The sequence below is a fragment of the Anabrus simplex genome, chromosome 8 (assembly GCF_040414725.1).
Source record: "Anabrus simplex isolate iqAnaSimp1 chromosome 8, ASM4041472v1, whole genome shotgun sequence".
Classification (NCBI taxonomy): Eukaryota; Metazoa; Arthropoda; class Insecta; order Orthoptera; family Tettigoniidae; genus Anabrus; species Anabrus simplex.
Genome location: NC_090272.1, coordinates 182,986,446 through 183,006,120, shown reverse-complemented (window position 1 = coordinate 183,006,120; position 19,675 = coordinate 182,986,446). Strand labels below are relative to the sequence as shown.

The window sequence follows — 19,675 nt, the reverse complement described above, 5'->3', positions numbered from 1 at the left end:
AGCCTCGCTCTGACTTGCTTCTCGCCACGGTATTGCGTGTGTTATAATTCTGTTTCCTCTCGCCCGGTGAAAATTGGCTAGGGTTGGTAGGACAAGGAACAGTGCTATTTGTAGGGGAAGTGGAAACAGCTCCGCCTATAGGTAGAACAGGAGAGTGGGATGTTGGTTTTAGAATAGGTAACTCCAAATTATTAATTTTTCGTGATGATAAGAGCAATGGTATCTCTTCATATAAAAGATTTTTGTTCTCTTGTACATCATTCAAATTTTTGTTTGCATTAATACTCTGGTTCAAACTTATATAAATATTTTTGTAATTGCTCATCAGGTTCCCTTTGCTCACTTTTTTTTTAAATGGTCAAGTCTCTATTTATGTCGGTATATTGGTGACCAGTATCTCCCATATGGACACTCATAGCAGAATACTTCTTGTGTCTATTATCATTGACATGTTCCAGAAACCTAGTTTGAAAACTCCTACCTGTTTGTCCCACGTACGTGACAAAACATTGATCGCACTTAAGTTTATAGATTCCTGAATCTAAGTAATTCTCTTTATTGTAATTTACACTATTATAGTTATAAAATGTGTGACCATTATTGTTCTTTGTTGAAAAAGAGACTTGATAGTCATGTTTCTTAAATAATTTTGTGATTTGAAAAATCCCTGGATTTGTAAATGTAAAAGTCGCGTACTTTGAACACTTGCGATGGCAGAACAGAATTTCTTGAAACTCAGTATCTAAGTTCATGGACAGTCATTCTGTACACTAGGCTATATATTATTTGATTAGTATACAGTAGTAACATTAAGGGGGTCAAAACAGGAAATATAAAACTTCTTTGTTAATATTAGTAGTATCGAAAAACTGTAGGCTATATTATAAAAAAACTTCTGCAAAATATCATTTCTGATATGCTCCACAGACAGGATGTAGCATGGAAGAAAAAGAAGAGTTCCTCAATGAACTGGAAAAACATATTGTTGGAGAAGGGATCATGATAATGGGAGATCTGAATGCTCATGTGGGAACTGATAGAAATGTTCTGGGCCAACATGGGTATGGCGATAGAAATTAAGATGGAGAGAAACTGTTGGACTTAATAAATAACACATGGTTTATGAAGAGGAATAGCCATAAGATCAGCCGATATAGTTGGGATGGACAGTATGGAACACTCATCGATTTTATAATAACAGAGTGAGAATGGAGAAGATACGTCATGAATATGAAGATAATCCCTAGTGAAAGTATGGAAGGTGATCATAGATTATTGATTGTGGAATTAAAACAAGTAAAATTCCCTAAAATTGTATTGAAGAAAAAAGCAAAGATTGTATAAGAAGGAAGTTGCCTAACACAGAAGTACGAAGTGGAGAAGAAGAGTGGGACAATTTAAGACGGACATTTGTGGAAGCAACAATTGAGGTATGAGGGAAAACAAAAGCAAAGGTTAAGGGAAAGGAGACACAGTGGTGGACAGACAAAATAAATGAAAAAAGGAAAGTAACAAGGTGAAGAAAGAAATGGATACGGAAAAGCAAAAAACATAAACAACGTATTAGAGGGATGAGAATAAGATAGAAAGGTTACATGTGAAATACAAAAGAGTGAAACTACAAGTAAAGAGAAGTATCAAGGAAGAAAAGGATAAATGTTGGGGAGAGTTTACCGACAAAATTGAGCAAGATAGTCGAGGAAATCAGAAATTATTATACAAAGTAATAAAATCAAAAAGAATAAATCAAGATCAAGGCGTTAGAGAGGGAAGATGGATCCATAGTACGGAGGTCGAGTCATAAGTCATGGCAACTATTTTTTTTTCTTGTGAACAGGAGACAAAACAGAAAATCTAAGATATGCATTTGGAGACGTAAGGTATGTACTTGCATATAATGCCACTAGATGGTGTATGTAAACAACAGTGTAGGTCTAAGCATGCCCCCAAGTTCAGTGTGTGAGTGAGAGCATCACAAAATGGAAGTCAACAAGCAGGAGCAATGATCGTATATTAAAATAGCAGTTCTCCATGACAGAAATGCACGCCAATGCCATGCAGAGCTGTGGGAAGCAAAGTCAAGAAGCCATTTCGTGGACAACGGTTTGCTAACAAAGAGGACATTTCGGAGAGACGTCTCACACGTTAGCAATACACATGCAGCAAATGGTATTCAGCGCCTGCTCCACCGCTGGCAATGCACAGTAGACACCTTGGGTGTGATTATTTTGAAGGTCTGTAACCAGTGGAGACCTGTCCTTTGTATGTAGTCTTGTGTACTTGCTGTCTATACCATAATAAAACTATGTTTACCAAATGCCTGTGTTCTGACACTTTCCTAGGAGAATCTCCTGAAGTCAGAATTTGTCTTCAGGCACTATGCATAAATACATTCCCTATATTAACAAAAGTATATCTTAGATTCGCCATGTTGTCTCCTTTTCGCGAGAAAAAAACATAGTTTGCATGACTTATGACACGACCCTCGTACATGACGAAAAGGGTCTTCAAAAGGTGATGGCAAAGTATTTTGAAAAACTTTATAATGAGGATGACTGATCGGAGAAAGAAGTAGATAAGAAAGTGGAAATAATAGATGGACAAAAAAAAAGAGAACGCGATAATATGGTTGGAACTTGAAAGGGCAGTGAAAGCAATGACCAAAGGTAAAGCAGGTGGAAAAGACTAACTCAATGCTGATATGATTAAGGCAGCAGGAAGCATTGGACTACAGTGGCTATACAAAGCCCTCAATACCATATGGAAGGATGAAAGGATACCTGAAGATTGGCAACAAGGAAGCATTGTACCACTGTTCAAAAAAGGAAATAGGAAGAAATGTGAAAATTATAGAGCTATAATTCTATTATCACATGGGCTAAAAATAATGGAAAAGGTCATAGACAAAAGACTGAGGGATATAACAGAAACACAGTCAGAGGAAGAACAATATGGCTTTAGACCGAATAGATCAACAACAGACTTGATATTTACAGTGCAAACGATAATGGAAAAACATCTGGAAAGGAACAAGGAAATCATCTTCATATTTTTGGATTTGGAAAAAGCTTATGATACAGTTAAGAGAAAACATGTATGGGAATGCTTACTGAAAAGGAATGTACCAAAATCATTAATTAACAAGATAAAAATGTTGTATCATGAGAGTAAAAGCAGTGTACAAGTGGGGAGTGGAGACTCTGAAACATTTTATACAAAAAAATGATCTCAAGCAAGGAAGTGCACTCTCGCCATTATTGTTTATTATATTGATGGATGAAATCATAAAATGTGTAAAACAGAGTATCAGTAGTGATGAAGTGAATGCTCTGGTATTTGCAGATGATGTGGTGATTTGGGGAAAGGGAGAAAAGGAAGTACAAAGGAGACTGAACATTTGGAATCAAAATCTGAAGGAGTTTGGAATAGTAAAAAAAAAAAAAAAAAAACTGTAGTCATGCGCTATTGAAAAGAGAAAAAGAGAAGCCAAGTGAACATAGATGGAGAATGGTCGAGAATGTAGAACAGTTTACATATCTGGGTATCATTATTAATGGAAGTAATGAAATCAATCCTGAAATTAATAACAGACTAAGTAAAGGTACAACATTTTATCATCAAGTTAGAGAGCTTTTATGGGATGACAAAGTACCCAAGAGAACGAAATTAACATTATATAAACAGTATTTCATACAATTGTAACATACGGACTAGAAATACTAGTGACTAATAAGAGACAAGATAGTAAGATCCAAGCAATAGAAATGAAATTTTTAAGATCATCGGTCAAAAAGACAAGAAGAGTTAAATATAGAACCATTAGTACAGAACATACAGAAAGCAAGACTGAGATGGTTCGGATATGCAAAAAGAATGGGAAAGGAACGGGTAGCAAGAAGGGAATTGGAAAGAGAAGTTAAGGGAAAGAGACCAGTTGGAAGACCGAGAAGAAGGTGGATGGATCAGATTTGGAAGGACATTAGAGAAGCTGGATTGGATGAGGTGGAAGTAATGGAGCAGGGCAAGTGGAAGGACAGAAAGGAGTGGAGGAGGCTTGTTAACCACACCCGGGTGACTGGAGTGGGACACTGATGATGATGATGATGATGATGATGATTTCCGATAGTTTCATGCATTCTTACTGTACAATGCATAATAACGGACATATTTATGATTATTGTGTTTTTTGCTAACTTCCAAATATCTCCAAAAATATTAGTTCTATCTAAAATGTATACATAACAAAATCTGTACATTTTTACTGCATGAGCAATGATAATGGAAATATTCGTGGATTTAGATTTTTATTACTACGTCCAGCAATGGTGAATATCGCTGACATGGAAACAGTCGATGGTAACAAAATAAATACTGTAATGATGGTGGTGGTTATTGTCGTGATTGTTTTTTTACAAGTTCCAAAACTGTGTGGTCATTAGCCTGTATAGCTCAAGAAGATAATTATGACTAGTGAAATGAGGAGATAAATGAAGAATTACTCTAAGAGTGAATAAGTAAGAATTATAAAAGAAGATATGAAAGGCCTCTGAGGTTCTGAATGTCCAAATATTGCCAGGCCCGAAGAAATAAAAATGTGATGGCCTACAATGACCTAAGGTCCTAAAAAATTCTCAACAATAACATTACATTGACTTACTATTGTTGTTAGGTGAGGTGTGAACTGTCTCTTAAGCTGCCACCAACCTCCAATAGATGGTAAACTAACCCACCATTGACAGGTGCACAACTGCTAGTTAAGTAATAAAGAGAGATTCTATTTTTCTGGGCAATTAATTCTGACAATAGTGAAGAAAAAGTGAAATCCAGTTACCCAAATTATAATATTTACATTTTGTCTACAGACACTTTCTTACCCCCACCACCATAATCACTACCACCTCCAATGTATATTCAGAGGAACCTGTAGTCAATTGCTCACATTCCAAAGTCCAAAAAACAGTAACTGGGATAATAGGAATACAGGGATCATAAAGGTATTTTACCGTTTACTTGTGAAATGGGTGGATCCTGTAGTTTCCTTCTGGAACTCTTCAGGTGGTGAGAACACGTTGGCCAGGTGCGAAGACTGTCTCTGAAAACAAAAGTTCAAAAGTTTTTGTATTCAAAGTTTTTCACAGAGAGGTTTTAAACAGCCTCTAATTACAAGTCTACAGACACATAGCAGCTGATAATAATTGTGTATATCCTACTAGTCATATGATTACTATAAACTGCTATACCGTCAATTGGAGTGACTACGGTCAAAAACTTATAAAAGGCCTATTTATGTAAATCATTTTTGAAACCTGCATTTTTCTCCCCCTCTGTTCCAGACAGGTTGTTTTCTCTTTATGTTCATGTGAACCTACTCCTAATATATGCTTAAGACATTATTACAGTTGTCACTCCAGCTGATGGTACCTACAATTAACTGCAACGGTATATTGTATAATGACTGCTACAATTTTATTCATTTACTTTTCATTTACTTGTACCAGGAACCTACTAACACAATCTAATACATACAGGGTGATTCCAGTGCCGGTTTCTGGTGTAGCACAATGGAGCAATGAACCTCCAGTTTATATCAAATTTTATTCAACTACTTAATATTCATAACTCCCTTGTTAATCTCGAAGCTCTTGCTTAGCCCATCTATCCATAATATACTCGTACTGGCTTTCAATTCATGTGAACTGCGCACGTTCCGTGGCTGGATACTTGTCTGGAATGAACCTCCTTCAAAGGCGCTCTCTCCGTCCGTACCAGGGCGAAGGGAGTGGCGAGGTGCGGGGAGACATCGGCCGGCACGTAGACAAGACCAAGATATTGCAGAAACAGATATCCGTGGTTTACGCATGCGCAATATGCCACTCTCTCTAGTCGTGTTGTCGGGGGTGTTGGGGCAATGTAGACTGACCTTGAGTTGGGGTATGTGCCTGCCATCTGTTGCCCTTACAGGAATTCAACTACGTAGCAGAAAATAGTGCACATAATTAGTGCTAGTGTTGAAGAGCATCATTACTGCCAGCAGTCACATTAAACTGCCAAATTCCAATTGATGTATTTTCCCAAATTTTGCCTTCTTTGGAATAATTACTTTTTGGAGAGAAAATTAACTTAAAAATCACCAAGGCAAAGAGTAGTGGGAATGTAATACCAAAGAAAACGCTAATTGCCTAGCCACAGGAGTTCTTAAAATTAAGTAACCAACATTGCGAACATACATCCCTAAAGTTTACTCTGTTTTTCAAATGTGATGCTAGTGATTACAACAGTTTGCAATAGTTATCATAATTCGTAATATTATTGTACACTGTGCAAGCGTGTGTGTGTTTTTCTGCACTGTTGTACCATTCAGAAACTTAATTTTTAGGACATAAAGAAGTTACAATATTTTCTCCGTGTGTATATTTTTGTGCACTGTAGTTGCGTCCATTTTTTTTGTTCCCGGAAAAGGTAAGGAGCTACATAATGAGTTTGAACAGTGATATGATACTTAAGAAGACAACCTTTCCTTCTCTCTCTCTCGCTCTTTAGCATAAATTTAAGATTAAGATTAAGGATGCCGGACGCCCAATGCCTGATCTTGATATAACGAGGCATCCTAAAAGTAAAAGTAATGAAATCGTGCGTAAATTCAGATTGGATTTATACCGTATAAAATAATCAAGTGGATCTGTGGGTGTGAAATTACTGACATGTTGATTTTTTTTCCATTTTTATGATTCATGAGTGATGAAAGCGAAGGGTCTTGTACCAAAGTCGGAGTGATAGATATAGGATATCTGTCCAAAAAAATAATAATAAAGAAACACAGAAGTTCTAAATCTCATATGCTTGCCCAGTTACAATTCGATCTCCTGGGAAGACACGATAACTGTCAGTAATTTGACTTTGCTTACAGGCAGTCTGTGGAAAGAGACAACGACCAAGTATGGAAAATTCGTTATGTGCTGTGTAAAGTATGTGGTGCGTTTGAGATGGCATTGCGCGGGCATGACGAAACAAGTGAATCATCGAATCCTGGCATATTTCGAGGCCTCGTCAATTTTAATTCTGAAATTGACGTTGCATTAAGAGACCATCTGTCCAAAGCTACTGTTTTCAAAGGCACCTCGAAAGACATTCAGAATGATTTGCTTTCGTGCATGTATGAAATCTGTCGTGAGAAAAAAAAAAATCACCACAGCGCACTTCATTTCGGTAATCGCAGATGAGACGACCGATATATCAACTACAGCACAATTTGTTATCATTCTTCCCAACGGTAAGCTAGTTGAAAGATTCTGGGGTTTCCTCTACCCTCTAGTCATGATGCTAAGACAGTAGCAGAGTGTTTAAAATTTTCTTTGAGCGAAGTTATGGATAATAGAGATAAGTTGATTTCACAAGGTTACGATGGAGCAAATGTAATGAGTGGTCACCATTCAGGGTGCAAGTTCTCGTCAGGGAAAATTTTAGGCATGCACTGTTATGCCCATTCTCTGAACTTAGTCATGGCACAGGTGACAGGGGGGAGAGGAGATATTGAGGGGGGGGGGGGATATTTCCTTCTGTTGAACCCCCAGTGACGAAAGTCACGTGCCGCCACTGGGTGATTCATATAAACCCTGTGTTTTCCACTGTGCCATTTATAACATGCATTATTATTGGAAGAAAAATGAAATGAATAAAATATTTAGGTAAGAGTGCTTGGTATTAAGAAGTTACTGTGCCTTTAGCTGATGAAGGGAACTGTTTAAGCACCCTGTGGATGGCCTGGCTCTTCTCTCATGACTCATTGACACCAGAAAGGACCTTTGTTTAGAGTGTTCTGGTCAGTATCAGAGACTGTGGGAATTATGGGAATGATGCCACAAAGAACCCTTTACCAGGTGAGTTGGCTGTGCAGTTAGGGACGCACAGCTGTGAGCTTGCATCCAGCAGATAGTGGGTTCGAGCCCCATTGTTAGCAGCCCTGAAGATGGTTTTCTGTTGTTTCCCACTTTCACACCAGGCAAATGCTGGGGCTGTACCTTAATTAAGGCCACGGCTGCTTCCTTCCCACTCCTAGGCCTTTCCTATACCATCATCGCCATAAGACCTGTCTGTGTTGGTGTGACGTAAAACAAATAGTAAAAAAGAAAGAACCCTTGTTGTGGTGTTCCGGCAAATGACAGAGGGTGTAAAAATATTCCACCTTCATTTAAGAAAATGCCAATGCTGCTCTGTTGAAATTCTGCATGTGATTGGACATTTGGTTCTGGAAGGGGGACAGATGCAAACTGGGGGCTTGATATCCTAAGGCACTAAGTTAGCATCGCAGATTCTCATCTTGGTTCTCTGTCAAGGTGGAAGTATCCGTTCTGAACTCTTGCTCCTCTGGGGAGTTGTGGCCTAGGTGATGAGATAAGGTAAATTTTATTTTTGTTAATATGTCTTGAATTAGTCTAACTCATTGGCTGAATGGTCAGCGTACTGGCCTTCGGTTCAGAGGGTCCCGGATTCGATTCCCGGCCAGGTCAGGGATTTTAATCGCTTCTGATTAATTCTTCTGGCTCAGGGACTGGGTGTATGTGTCCATCCCAACACTTTCCTCATGATATTCAGACAACATACCACACTACCAGAAATATGCAATAGTGCTTACATCCCTCCATATAGGGTTGGTGTCAGGAACGGCATCTGGCTGTAAAATAGAGCCAAATCCACATATGCAACACAGTTAGCACCCGCGACCCCACAGGTGTGGGAAAAAGTGGTAGGAAAAGAAGAGATTATGTCTTGAATTAACTTGTTTTTCTTGCAGGAATTCTATGGGGCTGTCTCGCATCTTCAATGATTCAATTTAAACAACATAGTGCATTTCAGCTCTAACAAGAACCTTGTTTTGGGATCAGGCAATCTTGCTATATAACTAGTAATGTTGTTGTATTTTCCTTTGCTGCCTGTTTCCTGTAGGATGGCACTAGCCCACTGCATAAGGGAATCTTCATTCCAATATAGGTTTGTGATTAGATATGCTGGCTCCTCACGGTACATATTCATTGTATGGAAGTAACTGTATGGTCATGTTTTCAGAATCCTTTTGATGTTCTTTTAAGTTAATACCTTTTATTAAATTACCTTCCTTTACTTAACCGTTAATTTGATGATAATATTTTAAGCCAGATGGCAATTTGCATCAGTGGGGACATCACGCGGGTTCTGAGGGCAGGACTACGAACCCTTGCATGCCTGTGAGCATGGCTGTCAGTTTGAATAGGTCAATATATCAACCGCAAAGGTCCTCAAAAATAAATGTATAATTTCTATGAAGCATTATACGAGTGTCAGAGTGCACTCAATTCAAATGTACCCTTTGTTTATATCTATTTCTGAGGGTTAAGTTTATTTCTAAATGAATATAAAGAATTGTATATTTAATAAACAATATTGTAAGGAACCTGACTGTTTTATTCAAAAACGCAGGTGTCACCAGGTTATGTTTCCGGTAGGATTGTCCAGCACCTTACACAGCCTGTCATCCCTCTGTTCCTATTACCTTTAGTGGTTCTTGTTTGAAGTATATTGCAACAAGAATTGTGCTAGCAATAATGTAGTGGCATGGCATAAAGATCTGAGAGTTGTTACCAGTCAAGCCATTTATAAAATTATGCTTTAAGCTAAAAAGTTTTATAAAAACAAAATGACACTCACAGTACATCAGTTCAATGTGGCAATATTTTTTTCTGCAAACACATCTATAATGGAAACAAAAAAGTTATATTTTTCTCAATTGATATCAAGGACATTCTACAACATTCCAGAGTTTTATGCTGATATATTTACATCTGCCAAATAGCCAAAAATGATAATATCTGCAGAATACATGCCAATAGACTTCTGGTTGAGCCAGAACCTAAACCTCACTTTACAGCTGATGTCACTTGAAGGCCCACAGATTTATTTGAGGTTCTTAGAGTATGTAATTTCAGCCATAATATCACTTATCTGCCATGATTTACTTGTATTACAATATCTGTTAAATTTGTATCCACGAAATTAATTAATAAGTTGTTTAACAACTTTAAATCATCTTTACTTGACTTCCAGCTCCCTATACTTTCATCACTGCTCCCTAAACCCGATGTTATTCCTTAATAACTCTTTTAAATGATTTGTTAAGCAAGAAGCCACACTTTCCAGTGTTTACTTAGTAAAATGTAACATAAAAACTTTCCAGTCTGTCAAACACACCACAATGTCAATATAAATTGAGATGTTTAAAAGGCTCTCTGTAAGTCAATTATATTAAACTCCAAATATGATAAAACGAATGCTGAAATACTGAAAAAGCTTAATGAAATTTATAACTTTGTTTGCTTGATAGATTTTCATTGCAAATTTTTGCAGATGATCAATGTGTCCAATGCATTTCAATCCAAATGCTTGGATTTATTGAAAGCAACAGAGCTTTTACAAAAGTGCATTGAAGAACTGAAGAATTATCAAAATAACTCTGAAGATCTGAAGAAAGAGGCAAAGATAGTACCTAGCAGAAAGCTGGATCATTCAGACTGAATTTCCTTAATGTAGGAAGGTATAACATTACCAAGATGAGCTCTGTCAAGACAAGCAATTAATGTATCCTGAAAGTCTCTTCACATGCTAGATGACATAATAAATCAAATACAGTGTTGTCTGAGTGACTACAGAGAAGTGATATCAAACTTTAGTGTGCTGGAACCAAGATCTTTACAATATTTAAGTGTCAGTGTTCTTCTGCACAAAGCACAGGTGATTTTCAGGTACATACAAGAAAAATATTTCATCAGCATTCTTGCAGGAATTTTTAAGTATGCAATGAGTACCCAAGGGGAGATAACAAAAATTAGAACAATAGGTGAACTGTCTTTTCTTATTATAGTGAAAAACCACTTCCTTTTGTTCAGTTTTCTTGAAGTCTGTACAATATTGATGTTGTTTCTGCCAGCCCTAAATGCAGATCAGTGGTGATTGATTGATTGATTGATTGATTGATTGATTGATTGATTGATTGATTGATTGATTGATTGATTGATTGATTGATTGTAATGAAAACTAATTTCAGCTAACGGCAATGATCTTTTGACAGGGTGCATGGAAAATGGAGGGCTATTTCTAATATTTTGCTATACAGTAACTTAAAATTAAATATATTTCTGGGGCGGGATGGTGGGTAAATAGCTTCGGTAACGAACACATCCCTTTCTCCTACAGGGTATAACAAATAAATTTACATTGCTAAAATGTGTACCTCATGCTGAAGAGAAATTGGATATACAGTACATATACTGTATATACTGGGTGGTTCAGACCCCTTACTTTTCAGAGATAGGCAACCCAACTAACACGTATTTCATAGCCATCCGAAAAACATTAGTACCTGCTTCTTTATGGCCTTAATACAACTATACCTTATATATAATGTTTGTGAATACAGTATGTTAGAAATGTAGCATTACTTAAACTATAACGAATGTGTAAAACGATCACAGCTGCGAATAACACTATCTTACATTTGGACAGGTAGTTTCTATAAGGACGACAACATGCTAAATGCACCATGGTTCATGGTAGCTAAGGTGGCTAAATCATACATCATTGCTGTTGCATCAGCCAAGCTGTCTGCTAGTAGGTTCGATTCACAGTTTGGTACACTTTTCTTCTTCTCGATTTCCCAGGTTTATTTTAAGAAAATGGTTACAGTATAGTAAATGCTTGTTATTTATTTCAGCACAAAATTCCATTAAATAATTTTTAAAGTACTACATCACCTTTACGGTGTACAGTTACATATTCGGAGTTCACATCAATCAACATTTAACCAGTTAGAAACCTTTATGTTTTTTGACTTGAGATCTTCAACATTTACAGTGGCATGCACTGAACCCCATCTACTCCAGCGCAGCTGGGGTAAAGAACTTTGTATTTACGTACATACATTATCATTATAGACTGCTATGCCTTTCAGCGTTCAGTCTGCAAGCATCTGTGAATTTACTAAACGTTGCCACAATCCTCAATTTGCAACTAGTGTTATGGCCTCATTTAGTTCTATACCTCTTATCTTTAAATCGTTAGAAACTGAGTCTAACCATTGTCGTCTTGGTCTACCTCTACTTCTCTTACCCTCCATAACAGAGACCATTATTCTCCTAGGTAACCTATCCTCCTCCACTTGCCTCACAAGGCCCCACCACTGAAGCCGGTTTATGCGTACAGCTTCATCCATCGAGTTCATTCCTAAATTAGCCTTTATCTCCTCATTTTGAGTACCCTCCTGCCATTGTTCCCACCAGTTTGTACCAGCAATCATTCTTGCTACTTTATTAACATTTTCTACTTATTACTTAGAACACTTTTTATAATGTTTAAAAAATTGCGAACATCTAAGCCAAGCAAAGTACAGCTGTCTCGACAATCCGCTCGCACTACCACATATCAGCTTTCCAGCGAGCTGGGTTTCCTGGCTGGTGCGAAAGAGAGCTACCCCAGCGAAATTTAAGGATGCTTCGGTGATGCATGCACTTGAAGCTTCCTTGTCCTGGGAGCTGGGTGAAGCTGTAGGGCCCCCTTCCTCCCGACAGCAATTTATGGTGACAGGCCAGCTAGCTTAGTTAAGATGATGTTAGTTTTAATACTTGACACTCGAAGTGTTCAGCGCCACACACTAGAGACTGCAAGAAAAATATCAACATCTTAACAGTATAGCCACTTGCACATCATCTTGCTAATAAAAATAGAGCCAGTATATGAAATAAATTGTAATACAGAATAATATATTTTAGTCTTGGATTTCAGCATGTATACAGTTTTTTTTTTTGAGCAATTCATTGATGGCACGTGTAGAGTATGTGTTCCGATATCCACAGAAAAATATTTAGGTTGTCCAGCATAAACACAGAGTTAAGTGCGAAGAAAAGAATTTTGTATTTGGTTGTCTGTGGTGGTGGTACATAGTGAATTTTTGTAGTGTTCCTCTTGGATTATAGGTGAAGGTTTCATGAGTTCTGTGGCATTCTTCATGAATATAACATGTGTTATACATCGTGACAAATATTTTCCCTCGTTTGTCGTTGAAGCACGTACACTCAGTGTACGAGTGAAACTATAAAACTTCAGCGATGGTAAAATACCAGATAAATATTGCTGATTAGTTTCGATTAGGCTTTTTAAGTAAAAAACAAATAGTCCCAGCGTACCGTATTTTTGTGAAAACCATGACTGTATTATCACGAAGCGTCACCGGGTGAAACTGTAAGTACATTGTTTAAAATCTGCTATAGATTAAGTTATGATGGTGTCGTCACTGCCGTGGATATCACTTTGGAAGTATGTGCGAGTGTGTGGTTGAAAATATTCTTGAAAGATTTTTCTCAGGTAGACCTTTCCACTAAAAACGCGGCCTTATAAAATGGTAATGTTGATTTTAAAGGATGTAGTGCGGCTACGATTTTTTATATTTAAAAAAAGTTTTTGCAGCTAGGGTAAGGAATGTGTTCACTGCATGCGACAGAACATTTATTGCCCCTTCCTTATGGATGTTTGCTAATTCAAGGTCATAAAGCCGGTTCTCTCCCATTGTACTTGTAGGTTATTAGCTTACGTAGGGCCGAGAAACTACTCTCTGTAGAGGCTGTCATGACTGACAGGGTAGAAAGTATTTTTACCAGCAGTCTAATATATCTTCATTACATAGAGCTAATACATATGCACATTTTTCGCCTTCTATTTTCTTCTGGATAAGACGTTGTCAAATTAGCTCTCCATAGTGATATTTCTGCTCTTAATTCAGAACTTGCTGTGCAATCTGCTTCATACATTTTTGCTGCTTTAATCATTTCGTCTGCTCAAAACTTAGAAAAATTCCTGGGAATAACCCCTTCTAAATATGTACAGACAACAAAAAGTACCAGTACCTGGGTTTGAGGGATATAGCGACCGAGGCGGGGTGTGTGTGTGTAAACATCAAAACTGAAAAAGGCTACAAAACTGTAAGATTTATTATACTCTCTGAGCAAATTTCGACTGAGGGGTAAAGGTTGACAGTTTACCAACCTGCGTGTGATAATAATAGATTTTTGAGATTTTAATTCAATACTATGCAATAAAAATTTCACCATAGGAACAATATTACAGATGTATTACAATTACACAGAAGAACAGCGTCATTATACAATTAAAAATCATTTAGTGTTTGACTAAACACTAATAAACTAACAGACAATAAAGAGACTGCTAGACTGACGAATGCGCGTGGTAAGCATGTGAATCATACCTCAGTGTTCATGACCCTGAAATAACTATAGGGCATACCCCTGCTACCGTTCGTCACATCACATGTAAAGTCTCTACTACATGGTGTGGAGATACACAAATTTTTAGCTGTAATGAACGACATTTAGTGTGTATTTCTGCTAATCATTTTGTTAATAATAAAAGGAAAGAATATGTTGATCAGATATCAGGGCTTGTACAAATTGCTTTCCCCCACCACCCTAATCACCGCTACTGCTTCTAAGGTCTGTATTCACCAACGTTAGTTACTTCTGCTGTTATCTTAGATTTCCGAAACTCTGATAATGTCATTATCTTGGAAAACGCTCACTACTGCATTTATCACAGAATTTATTATCTCAGTTTACCTTTTTTGTCTCAGTCTGAATTTGAACCTTAAATTTTTCGTACTGACTCACGGAAAACAAATGACTTAGTGCTGCCATGGCCGCCATTATCGAAATATAAAAATCAATACTGATCTGCATTTACAGAAGTCGCCCAGGTGGCAGATTCCCTATCTGTTGTTTTCCTAGCCTTTTCTTAAATAATTTCAAAGAAATTGGAAATTTATTGAACATCCTCCTTGGTAAGTTATTCCAATCCCTAACTCCCCTTCCTATGAATGAATATTTGCCCCAATTTGTCCTCTTGAATTCCAACTTTATCTTCATATTGTGATCTTCCCTACTTTTAAAGACGCCACTCAAACTTATTCGTCTACTAATGTCATTCCACGCCATCTCTCCAGTGACAGCTCGGAACATACCACTTATGTCAAAAACAGATCAGATGTAAGGCATTTCAGGCGTTTGCTCTATTAACCAGCATTTTGTCTTAGGTCTGACACTAGATGAAATTCTGGTTAACAGAGCAAACGCCTGATCTGTTTTTGACATGCTCTATTGGTGAAAAATATCTATTTCCCTCCATGAGAATTTAGAATATTACATACCACTTAGTCGAGCAGCTCGTCTTCTTTCTCCCAATTCATCCCAGCCCAAACTTTACAATATTTTTGTAACGCTATGGTACTCTTTTGTTACAAATCACCCAGAACAAATTGAGCTGCTTTTTCTTTGTATTTTTTCCAGTTCTTGAATCAAGTAATGCTGGTCAGGATTCAATATACTGGGAGCATACACTACTTGGGGTCTTACAAAAGACTTATAAGCCCTCTCCTTTACATCCTTACCACAACCCCTAAACACCCTCATAACCATGTGCAGAGATCTGTATCCTTTAGTTACAATCCCATTTATGTGATTACCCCAATGAAAATCTTTCCTTATATTAACACCCAGATACTTACAATGATCCCCAAAAGGAACTTTCACCCCATCAAAGCAGTAATTAAAACTCAGAGGACTTTTCCTATTTGTGAAACTCACAACCTGTCTTTTAACCCTGTTTATCATCATACCATTGCCCACCGTCCATCTCACAACATTATCGAGGTCATGTTGCAGTTGCTCACAATCTTGTAACTTATTTATTACTCTATACAGAATAACATCATCCGCAAAAAGCCTTACCTCTGATTCCACTTTTTTACTCATATCATTTATATATATAAGAAAACAAAAGGTCAAATAACACTGCCTTGAGGAACTCCCCTCTTAATCATCACAGGGTCAGACAAAGCCTCGCCTACTCTAATTCTCCGAGATCTATTGTCTAGAAATATAGCAACCCATTCAGTCACTCTTTTGTCTAGTCCAGTAGTCTCCCATGATCCACCCTATCAAATGCTTTAGACAGGTCAATCACGATACAGTCCATTTGACCTCCTGAATCCAAGATATCTGCTATATCTTGCTGGAATCCTACAAGTTGAGCTTCAGTGGAATAACCTTTCCTAAAACCGAAATGCCTTTTATCAAACCAGTTATTAATTTTGCAAACATGTCTCATATAATCAGAAAGAATGCCTTCCCAAAGTTTACATGCAATGCATGTCAAACTTACTGGCCTGTAATTTTCAGCTTTATGTCTATCACCCTTTCCTTTATATACAGGAGCTACAGTACTATAGCAACTCTCCACTCATTTGGTATAGCTCCTTCGACCAAACAATAATTAAATAAGTATTTCAGATATGGTACTGTATCCCAACCCATTGTCTTTAGTATATCCCCAGAAATCTGATCAATTCCAGCCGCTTTTCGAGTTTTCAACTTTTGTACCTTATTGTAAATGTCATTGTTATTATATGTATATTTTAATACTTCTTTAGCATTAGTCTCCTCCTCTATCTGGACATTATCCTTGTAACCAACAATCCTTACATACTGCTGACTGAATACTTCTGCCTTTTGAAGATCCTCACATACACACTCCCCCTTGTTCATTAATTATTCCTGGAATGTCCTTCTTGGAACCAGTTTCTGCCTTAAAATACCTGTACATACCCTTCCATTTTTCACAAAAATGTGTATGACTGCCAATTATGCTTGCCATCATGTTATCCTTAGCTGCCTTCTTTGCCAGATTCAATTTCCTCTTAAGTTCCTTCAATTTCTCCTTACTTCCACAGCCATTTCTAACTCTATTTCTTTCCAATCTGCACCTCCTTCTTAGTCTCTTTATTTCTCTATTATAATAAGGTGGGTCTTTACAATTTCTTACCACCTTTAAAGGTACAAACCTGTTTTCACATTCCTCAACAATTGCTTTAAACACATCCCAGAGTCTGTTTACATTTTTATTTTCCATTATCCACCGGCCATAGTTACTTTTTAGAAACTGCCTCATGCCTACTTTATCAGCCATATGGTACTGCCTAATAGTCCTACTTTTAAGACCTTCCTTTCTATTACATTTATTTTTAACTACGACAAAAACAGCTTCATGATCAATAATATCATCTATCACTTCGGTTTCTCTATAGAGTTCATCTGGTTTTACCAGCACCACATCCAGGATATTTTTCCCTCTAGTTGGGTCCATCACTTTCTGAATTAGCTGTCCTTCCCATATTAAAAAAATTGCCATTTGTAAGTCATGCTTCCTGTCGTTCGCATTTTCTTCCCAACTGACACCTGGTAAATTCAGATCTCCCCCTACAATCACATTCGTTTCCATGTCATTTCACACATAGCTGACACCTGTTAAATTCAGATCTCCCCCTACAATCACATTCCTTTCCATGTCGTTTCACACATAGCTGATTATAGTACCGGTATCAAATAATTCTGAATCCGTGTCAGCGCTACAAGTTTGTAACAATTTTGTAACTATGCTTGGTGTTCGCAGATAAATTATGTCTGCTATTGACCAGAAATGAAGAAAGAAGCTTGATATGACGTTCCTAGAAAAGGAATTCTTGTTGAACTTGCTGGCAGAAAGCATTAACATCATAGACAATAAGAAAACAACTTATAGCCTATACACAGTGTATAGGACTATTTCACTCAAAATATAAGACAAATTCCTTAGTTCTTCACTAAAAATAATCCAATAGTGTACCATACAAGATATAAGCTATTGTCGAGAATTAATCTTAGGCCTACGTATGCGTTGAAAATTCCAGCTCTTTGTTTGAGCAAGGATAATGCTGACAGTGTCTAAGCTTTAGGTAGGTACCAGTAACCTAAAATGTGTTAGAAAATCAGTGTCACCATAATCCTCAAAGTATGTAGCGCGTTCTTTTTATCCAGTTAGGACATTTTATTTCATAATCTTCGTCATATTCCTCACATCGCTGCGATTTTCTCTTTCTTAAATATTCTCGCCATTTTACTAGTAGATTTCCTATCTTACCCGCCATGGCCAACCCTTCACCGGTAAAATTTAAAACCGAGATTATACCCATTATCCGAGATAATGTTGTTTGTGAATACAAATTTAACTGTTATCTCGATTCCCTTAGCTTTAAACCAAGATAAAAGTTTTTACTCGCGTTGGTGAAGACCGGTATACCGATATGGGCCTAAAGAGGTCACTTTGTTAACATTATCACAAAGGCTTATGAAGGGGTCGACAAAAGGCAAGAATAGCCAACTACCGTCCTGAAGTATTCCTCGGGATTGTTAGTTCACATACGGTATTCAATCTTTGAGTTTGAGTTTGTCTGCCACAGATACATGGGAGACAGATTTCTTCACCCTTTGAAGCAGTCATGTCACTAGCTGCGATAAAAATGCCTTTACATATTTCATCGGTTCTGGTATCCTTTCTCATCATACTCAACCTTCCTATTATGGAGCCAATGTAAAACAATGAAGATGATATATATTGTTTAGGGTCTAGCAAAAACTTGTTTAGTTTCACCAAATACAGTAGAGAGTAGAGACAATACTCGACACTTCCGGATTTAGCCTTGTTAAAATGGGAGACAAGTCGCAAGTGGCGCTCCTAGTGGCTTGACCTGAAAATTCGCACTAAATTCGAATATGAATGGAAATGTATATACGGAAATTGATAAATAAATTACGTCTAGAAAGAAAATGTTACTAGGATATTAACTGCAAAGTTGCTAAAGCAATTCTGGATAAATGAATGAAGAATTATTTAACAGGTTATTATTATTTAAACACTGAAATTAGACATATAATCAAGATGTGAAATGGACTACTGTGAAAGGGCTTGATCTTTCATTTATGCATTAAGTACTTTTTTAGCTTTAGAATTCCTGCTTGAACGTTCACGGCTAGATTTTTCTTTTTTCTCATTTAAAAGCATTGTATCATCATATTAAAACATATGCCAACAAAAATATCAGCACATTCCTTACACACATGATTCAATGAATTTACATTTAAGAGCTGGACAATTTTCCTTTTAACTTGAGGCCTACTAACTGAAAGAAAATCTATAAATTTAGCCTCAAGAACATTCAAACGTTCCCTATAAGCAATACTTGCCATAATGCCATTACATTAGGGTAAAGCAAATTTGCATCATCATATTGTTTTCAACAAAATATGTCCATTTCTTAAATCACCCATATTTTCTTCAGAGCTTGACAACGCATTACGGCATTCCTAATCGGGTAACTTGAACACAACCAGCCACACTCATATGCATATGTATTTTCCTGAATAAATCAAACCCACAGATCACACCTACAATGCATCGGTATTGAAGGTTAACTGCTGCACTATACAGTAATATATGCCTATTATATTTTAATCCAGTTAAAATATGGGTTGAGCAGGTCAGAAGATTATGAAGTACTATGACAATCTCTTTGTCACTGGAAGAATATACCGTATGTGCAAACACAATTTTACTTACATTTTCTTGTCACGAGGGAAACGGAAGAAAGACCGCGCATTCTTCTCTACTCCATAGTTACTGCAGCCAAACACAGCACATACCTTTCCCCTCCTGTTGAGAGGAGATATCAAGGAATGACATACGCTTCTACCGGTATTTAATTAAGTCAACT

The 19,675-nt window shown here is 37.2% G+C and overlaps 1 protein-coding gene across 2 annotated transcripts in view; it reads right to left on the bottom strand.

Annotated features, from left to right (window-relative positions):
- The window catches only part of GLS (Glutaminase), a 157,345-nt gene that overhangs the window by 111,470 nt on the left and 26,200 nt on the right, over positions 1 to 19,675 (bottom strand). For both annotated transcript variants that reach the window (XM_067152558.2, XM_067152556.2), the window contains exon 2: positions 5,004 to 5,092. In XM_067152558.2, the coding sequence (XP_067008659.2) occupies positions 5,004 to 5,092 (89 nt within the window). The remainder of the gene's footprint in view (positions 1 to 5,003; positions 5,093 to 19,675) is intronic.